Source organism: Camelus bactrianus, chromosome 19, assembly GCF_048773025.1.
Source record: "Camelus bactrianus isolate YW-2024 breed Bactrian camel chromosome 19, ASM4877302v1, whole genome shotgun sequence".
Classification (NCBI taxonomy): domain Eukaryota; kingdom Metazoa; phylum Chordata; class Mammalia; order Artiodactyla; family Camelidae; genus Camelus; species Camelus bactrianus.
Window position 1 is genome coordinate 27,962,119 of NC_133557.1, and position 8,848 is coordinate 27,970,966.

The window sequence follows — 8,848 nt, forward strand, 5'->3', positions numbered from 1 at the left end:
TACCAACACCCCGGAGAAGGCCTCCAAATCCTGGCAACCTGGTCCTCTCCTCAGAGAAGCTCTTCCCTCGGGGCTGCCATCCAGGGGCCTCCCAGCATTTGGTGGGTGCTGGCCCATCTTTCCTTCTGCAGAAATGAAAAAAAATTCTGGGAATGGACGTCCCTTGGCGGGGCGGGCAGCTGGCCTGCCATAAGAAACCAGGAGCCCTTTCTGGGCGCCACTATGTGATTTCCCTCTTGCGCCTTCAAAAAATGTGGTCTTAATACAGCATGTTTGACAATGCAGACAGGATTAAAGGGCAGCCCTAACTGACCAAGGGGTGGGTTTCCACCTGTTTACTCTCCAGAGTAATTCCATGAGGCAGGCATGATTAGTCATGTCATTCTCATGTCATCTGCGGGGGAGAAGTATGATGTCCAAACAGCTTGTGGCTGGGAGGCATGACGCTTAACAGGAACCAGCCCCTTAGTTCCACAGGAGGGTTGGAGCAAGTGTCTCTGAGCTGTGGCTGGACCAGTGGAAGCCTGTCCCTGCTTATGTTGGGCAGAAGCAGCTACCTGTCTATAAAGAAGCAGCATAGGGCTCCAGAGCCCAAGTCCACCACTTTCCAGCTAGGTGATCTTGGGTGAATGAATTTCTCTCCCTGGCACTCTTTATTCGTCTGTAAGATGGAGCTCTTGTGGCATCAAGTGAGATGATGCTCATAAATTGCTTGGCATGATATCGAGCAGATAGTAGGTACTCAACGAAGAGGGAGCTGCTCCTGCTGCTGTTGCTACGTGCTCCACACTGCCGCCAGAGGACATTCTCCAAATGCACCTCTGATCACTTCACCCTTTACTCTGCTTATAACCCACAAATGCCTTTTTCTCCTAGAGCTGGGTTTCCAACCTTGGCACCATTGACATTTTGGACCCTATAATTCTCTACTGTAGGGCATCCTGTGCACTGTGCAATGTTTACCAAGCTGGCCTCTATCCACTAGATGCCAGTGGCACCCTGTCCACCCCCGCCAAGTTGGGACAACCAAAAATGTTTGCAGACACTGTCAAATGGTCCTGGAAGGGTCACTACTCCACATCACTCCCTCCCTAGTTGAGAACCACTGCCTTAAACCAAACCGGAGCCTTGTCACAGCCTCCCAGGCCAGTGTAATCTGGTGGCCTCTGGTTTCACCCAGCACTGGGCTTCCCCTTTTTCTTTTTGCTTCAATCTCTCTGGTCTCTCTGCCACAGGGACTTTGCATCTGCTGGTCCCTCTAGGAGGAACCTATCCTAGCCTCCCTTTCCTCTTCACCTCCACTCATCCTTCAGACCTCAGATCCATTGTGACTTTCTTAAGAAATCCTCCTGATTTGCCCAAATAGGTCAAGTCCCCCTTAATCTCAGTTTTCACTGCAACATCTTTTGTAGCACTTGTCATGGTTTTAATCATACGTTTACGTGTGTGATTCTTCTTTGTGTGTGTGTATGATTCTTTAATTAAAATGTAACTCTCCCCACAGTGGGGTGCAAACTCCTTACAAGTGGGGAGTGAGTCTTCTGTGTCCCAGTGGTTAGCACCCAGTAGAGTGTTGCTGAATGTTTGTTGGGTGAACAAATGAATTCTGATCTATGCAGCTTCGTCCCACAGGCTAGTGGTTGACCACCTCCCAGCCAATGTCCTGGGTCTTGTTGCAGAGAAAGATCAGGTACCTGGGTTGGATGGAGCCTGGGGGAATGACAATGCTTTTCATCTTGTTCTGTTTTTATACTTTTTGGGGGGTATAACACACATGAAATAAGATGCACTGATCTTAAGTATACAGCTTGATGAATTTTTACAAAGATAATCCTTTGTGTAAACTGACACCCAGATCAAGGTATAGAACATTGCCAACACCCCAAATAGTCCAACTTCTCCAGAGAAGCAGAACCAATAAGATGCGTATATGTATATAGAAAGATTTATTTCAGGGAATTGGCTTGTGCAATTATGGAGGCTAGCAGGTCCAAAATATGCAGGGTAGGCTGGCAGGCTGGAGGCCCAGGGAAGAGGGTCACCTGCTGGCAGAATTTTTTCCTACTTTGGGAAGTCTCCAGGGCTTCAACTGATTAGATGAGGCCCACCACATTATAGAAGGCAATCTACTTTACTCAGAATTCACTGATTTAAATGCTAACATCATCCAAAACACTGTCACAAAAACATCCAGAATAATGGTTGGCCACATATCTGGGTACCTTGTCTCACCCAAGTTGACATATAAAATTAACCATCACAGACATCATAGAAATGTCCTTTTTTGTGTCTGGCTTCTTTTGCCCAATGATATGTCTGTAAGATTCATCTGTGGTTCAGGAGCAGTAGTTCATTCTTCTTTGCTGTGTAATGCTCCATTGCATTAGTATACTACCATTTACTTTTATTGTTGATGGGCATCAGGGTTGTTTCCAGTTTGGGGCTATTGTGAATAAAACTGCCACGACTATTTTTGTATATACTGTTTGGTGGACATAAGTTCTCATTTCTGGAATTGTGGGGTGACTGGGTTACAGGGCATGCCTGTGTTTTACTTAGTGAATACTGACAGACAGATTTCCATGGTGGATACATCTGTTTACTTTCCCATTTAGCAGTGTATGAGCGTTCTCATTTCTTCATATCCTCATGTACACTGGATATTGTCAGTCTTTGATTTTAGCCATTCTGGTAGGTGTGGATTAATATCTCATTGTGGTTTTAATTAAGCCTTTAAAAAAAATTCTTTGTCGCATAAGACCAAAAACAGACTCCCACACAACTTGAGAAAATTTTTTTTAAATAAAGACAATCTTTTGTATCAATTTTCAGAGAGAAGGAAACCAACATTTGCCTTACACCTCTCTGGCAGGCACTGTGCTGGGGGCTTTTACAGTTTCATCTTGTGTCATCCTGCAGACAACTCCTGCAAGATGTAGATGACCCTGGGGATAGAATGGGGCAGACGATGCTCCCATCCCCAAAGACGGGAGCATGCAAATGAGATGTCAGGTTCTCACTCCCTGGGGAACTGATTCAGCAATTGCTTTTGTGACAGGCACGGTGTGAATGTCACAGATGTTCCTGCAGAGAGAAAACTGCTTTTGATGGGAGCCGCTGCAGGAATCAGCTGGGTCTCGAGTGCACATGTTGTGCTTCCCATCAGTCTCTGCATCAGGACCACAGGTTGCAGGTATGGGGAGCAGAGGCTGCCTGCGTTTTCCATGAAGACCTGTGTCCTGGTGGATTGATACTGCATCAGCCCCGTGGACTCTGGGCCTCCTGGATTTGTGGATTTCATAGGCCAGTAACATTTTCTCACCAGTTTTTGGTAAAGGTTATAGGTGAAGGTTATTTTTGCTGTGTGAAGGCATTTTTAAAAGAGTTCACAACCATTATCTCTTCTTCAAGAGAACATTTGAACACCAGAGAGCAGGTAGACAATCAGAATGGAAGTGAATCCTTGGGGTTTAATACATTTTATCTATTGGAAAAGTCAGTATCTTGTCCTTATTTTTCTCATTGTGCTGTGGACTAGGGGAAAATTCACCACGGAATGGATTTTGTGAACCACTGGGATGATAGAAAAGCACAGACTTTGGTGCTAATCTTTGGTTTGGAAACCACACCTGGTGCTCAGGGCTGTGTGATCTTGGCAGAGTCACGCATCTTTCTGCAATCCAGTTTCTGGGTAAAGACTTAGAAGGGTGTCTGTGGAAAGCACCTAGCACAGTGCCCAAACCACGCTAGGGGTTCAATAAGTGTTAATTGAATATATTTCTGATGTATTTCAATCTGCAATCCCTTAGCCATAAATGCAAAACTTTGAAACACTGAAAATAGAAAGTGCTTTTCTTACATTTGGTCAAACTCGTTTGGCAGCAAAACCTGACATGAGGCTAATTTACAGTCTTTTTTGATCCCAGTTGGCATGAATGTTCATATATTTTGCTCTAGAAATATTATCATATCTGATACTGAGGTGTTTCCCCTTAGTATATGCAATGTGTTTTCTTTCTACAATTGGGAATGTCCTCAATTCTGATGTACATTTGGGTTTCAAATGTCCGAAACTAAGTTCAGATTTACTTGGAAAAAAAAATGTAACAGGTATGTATTATCTCATGGGCCCCAAAATGCCAAGGATATTTCTGTTTTCAGGTGCAGCTGAATCCAGGGGCTCAGATGATGTCTATCTGTCTCTATTTCTCTCTCATCACTCAGCTCTGAGCATCTCTGCTTTTTTTTGAGTGTTGGCTCCCTTCCCATTCTTGTCTCAGACAATGGAGGGGATAGGGCATCATAGCTAGCTTAATGTGGGTCATGTCTGCATCTCTGTTTTGGATGGGGTGGAGGATAGCTCTTCAGAGGAGTGTGGGGCAGACCGAAGAAGTAGATGCCCACTGCGTCAATTATGAACTAGTTCTGTGGCAATCCAGTCCTTCGACTTGCATTCCCAGCTCCAGGGAGACCTCAGCGAAGCAAAGAGCACTGTGGAGGAGGCGGAGACCCTTGTTGTCTCTGAGCTTCTCAGTTTGACTCTGAGTCTACAGCGCCTGTGACATGTCTGAGTGTCTCCGCGTAGACTTAGCTCTCGCCTCCCCTCTCAGAGCAGCGGTCCTTCAGTCCTCTGGTGTTTCTGCTGTCACAGTGATGAGAAGAGCCGCAGCACCTGCTGTCCCCTCTGCTGGAATGTCCTCACTGCCTGTCACCTGGTTAGAGCCAGTACATTTGTGATTCTCATCTTAAAGGACACATCTTCAGGAAAGGCTTCTCTGACTCTCTAAGGTTCTCCCTTCAATCCCTGCCCTTCTGTTTTGTTTCACAGTGTCAGTTTCACTTTGTAATTATATGTTAACTGGGCCTTTATTTGTTTAATAGCCTTCTCCCTGCATAAACTGGCATGGCTTGACAGCTGGGCCATGTCTGTCTCACTTGCCACCATATCTCCCCAGTGCTGGACACACAGGGGGCGATCAATGAATATTTTTTTGAATGGGTGAATGAATGCACGAGTTTAGAACTTGAATTCAAACCCTGGCCCCCCTGACCCAGGGGCTCACACTGCTAAAGGCACTGTGCATCTCAGTGCCTTCAGATCTGAAAGAGAAGGCTCAAGTCCATCTTATTCTGGAGTGTTGTAGAGCACACTGCAGTGGCTTTCCACATTCTCCCTTTTCTGCATTTATTTCAAGTCCCTGAGCTGGGCCACATTCCTGGTTGTCAGCAGCCTGAGAAGCTCTCATCTAGCTCCAGATGCCCTCTCCCCCTGCTTGCCACTGCTTAGCTTGGATGTTACCACGCTGGTGGCTTCCTGGCCGACGAGGCCTGTGCAAATCTCTGTGCCTTTCCTGACATTCTCCAAGGAAGGCTGTCTCAATCCCAGACTGCTGGGCAGTGCTTTCCAAGGAAATGCCACACAGGAAGGTGTAATGGACTTTCTTTGCCATGTCTTCCCTGAATCTCACTGCCATCCTTTTGGGAAACTGATCTCTGTGATTCTGATAGGAGTGGCCAGTCACAGTGTTCTCTTCCAGAGTCTAATTGCAGTCAGGTGACTGAGCCACATCAGTCGCCATGGCCAGAGTGGTTGGTGCAGGCATGTGACACAGGCTAAGCCAATCGGAGTCCTTCCCTGGGATTTCTCTAATTTCTGCTTGTGATGTCAGATGAGGCTGGACCCAGTGTGGCCACAGTTTGAGCCCCAGAGAACAGCCATTCTGAGAGAATAAAGCTTCCTCACCAACAGAAGCAAAGTCCATAGACTAGAAGGCCCTGAGAGTAGCAGTGATCCCCATAAATTGGACACCCCCATGTGCCAGGCACCCTGCACACATTTTCCCTAAAGCATCACCAGCATTATGATGGAAGAAGTAAAACAGCATGATGAGGCTCTTGGAGGCTCAGGCGTTGCCTAAGGTTTCAACAAGGTGGAACCAAGGTTCTGACACAGTGGGATGTGTCAGAAAGACAGATGATGCGTGGGATGTGTGCCTGCCCCCAACCCCTGCTTTTGGGGCGTCCCCTGTCTTGGAGCTGGTCTTGCTTCAGGAGAACCAAGGACATCCTTCAGGCACCCCTGTTATCCCAGTGGGCGGGATGGGAGCCCACCTAGCCGTGTGTGGGGTGAGCAGAGGACCCTGTGCCAAGGCCTCGGTTGCCTGCCTTCTTCCCCTCCCCTGCACCCCTTCAGGGCAGATGCTTTTGGGGCCACAATGGAAGCGCCTCTTAGGAATACCTGTGAAACAAAGGACTTCCTTCATGAAAGAGAAAGTCCCTTTGCCCAGGACCAAGCACAACTCGCCAGTTAAACAAACAGCTGCAAAGCATACCCATCCAAGGAAGCAGTTAGGAAAAAAGCCTGCATCTCTCACTTGGGTAGCCCATCCCTCCTTCCCCAGGAGGGAGGCCAGGGCAGAAGGAAAGGCCCCCAGGGACCAGAGGAATTGCTGGCATGTCTTAGAGTTGGAGCACTCCAGCTCCCAGTTCCATCAGCCAGAACGAAGGGCTGAATGCCCTTCTGAATGGGGCTCCCCGACCCCAGGGCAGGGCTGGGGGGCTCTCCTGAGGACAGGAAGCCCCCCTGTGCCAGATTTTCAGCAACATCAGGATGTGGAGAAAGCCCAGCTTACCACATCCCCTTGGCGAACTGTGACAAGCAACGCACCAGCTTTCAACACCAGCCTTGTTCTCCATCAATGGGTTTCATTGTAGGCATGAATTCCCCAGCTCTGGGAGTTGGTTCTGTGCCCTGGCCAGAGTCTCAAACCAGGGGACCTGGGCTCATCCACTCCCTTCCCTGGGGTTGGGAAGCATCCCCAAAGTCTTGCCCCAGAGCCACATGGAGGAAGTTTCCTTTTGCTGCCATCAGTGGAGGGGCAGAGAGCTGGAGGACATGCTTGGGCATCCTCCCTCCCAGCACTTTGGGTGTCCACTTTGTCCGTCCCTCGTTGCTTCTCACTTGATGTCCCCCTTTGAAGGCCAGGACAGAGGTCGGTGAACTACCCACCTGGGGGTCAGATCTGGCCCACCACCTGTTTTTCTAGACAAGGTTTTATTGGAACAGCCATGCTTATTCATTTGCACAGCGTTTATGGCTGCTATTGCCCTACAGTGGCAGAGCTGAGTAGTGGCAACAGAGATTGCATGGCCCACAAAGCCTAACGTTTTTACTACCTGGTCCTTTAAAGAATTGTACCCACTCATGATGTAGGTCCAAGGAGAGCTATAGAGAATTTCAGTTTGGCATTTTCAGTATCTAGCTCAATTGATTAATTCATATGACAACTACCACCTGAGCATCTTCTTTGCACCAAGCTCTGAGTGGGTTGCTAAGGATACAGTGATGGATAAGGCAGACACGCTGCTTGCCCTCAAGGGAAGCAGAGGAGATGGTTACCATGCAAGCAGTTCACACAAACTAAGTTACCACTGTGCTGAGTGTTATAAAGGAATGGGTGGTGTGCTATGTGGATCCAACTCAGGGGTCAGGGACGGCTCCCTGGTGGGAATAAAGTGTCAGCTGAGACATTAAGGATGTGTAGGAGTTAGCCAGATCAACAGTTCAGGGGAGAGACGAGGATGGAGAATCCATCCTGGTCTCTCCCAGCCTGGGCAAGGCAGGACAGAGCACAGCCTCATCCAGGAATGGAGTGAGGTCCTAGGAGGAGACATGAGAGATGGACAGACAGGAACAGGCAGCCTGGGATGGGACAGCTGCTCCTGGGCCATTGGTCCACCATGACTGTTTTGGTGGGAAACTGGAACAGTGTCCCTCTTTCTTTAAGACCGTGAAGTTTCCCTTCTCCCTTGTACAAAGCTCAGTCTACATGCAGATTAACAAACAGTTTCTTCTAAAATGGTGTCTGTTATGGTAGTCACTAGTTAAGTGTGGCGACGTAAATCTAAATTTTAAATCAATCAAAATATAATTTGAAATGTTCAGATCCTCAGGCACACAAGACATATTGCAAGTGCCTCATAGCTACATGTGCAGATACAGAACATTTCTACCAATGAAGAAAGTCCCCCTGGACAACACCGGCCTAAGTGAAGACTGGCCCAGTCCTCCATCAAGAAGTCATCAAGAGATGACTTGTCGTTCACCTGGAAAAATAAAGAATCTGGGCTGTCTTCTCTTCTCTACCATCCTATGTGCGCTTGAGTTTGGTCCTCGCCATGTCTTCTCACATGACTTTCAGGATCAAGTGATTCCTGGCCAAGAAACAAGCAGAATCGTCCCATTCCCCAGTGGATTCGAATGAAAACTGGTAATAAAATCAGGTACAACTCTAAGAGAAGACATTGGAGAAGAACCAAGCTGGGTCGAGGAGGAGCCGCACATGAGGTGGCGCACATATTTATGCTGTGTCAGGTTCTTCTGCGTCTTGCCGTATCACTCTGAAGATAGTGCTGTTGCGTGAACAGCTGGATATGTTTGGGAATACGGAGTTTCTCTTTGTGGCCATGTCTGTGCTCTATTGCTTTTGCTCAGTAATAAATATGCGAGACCTTTTGCTGAAAAAAAAAAAAAAGAATCTGGGTTTGGGGATTCAGGCTCTTCCATTCACAAGCTGTGTGATGTTGGGCAAATTATTTGACTTCTCTGAGCCTCAGTTTTGTCATCTGCAAAATAGACCCAGAACAGTGTTTGGCATACTGTTGGTGCTCCCTCTAAATGGCAACTGCAGTGATTTTAACTTTTGTAGTAGAGTGAAAAAAAAAAAAAACCTTCCTGGTGGCCTGAGAATCCCTATTAGGGAGGAAACTGTCTTCATTTGTGAGAAGTGCTAACTTACTATGAGGCAAGGCCCAAGAGGTGGGTTGAGTCTGCATTAGAGGGAGCAGG

General features: G+C 47.5%; 1 protein-coding gene across 1 annotated transcript; it reads left to right on the plus strand.

The window, feature by feature from the left end:
• Window positions 1–8,178: 8,178 nt before the first annotated feature.
• On the plus strand, window positions 8,179–8,606 carry LOC123617902 (large ribosomal subunit protein eL39-like). Its single transcript, XM_074346910.1, is given in 2 exon segments — window positions 8,179–8,225; window positions 8,227–8,606. Coding segments are annotated over 2 exon segments (225 nt in total). The 3' UTR covers window positions 8,405–8,606.
• Window positions 8,607–8,848: the final 242 nt, after the last annotated feature.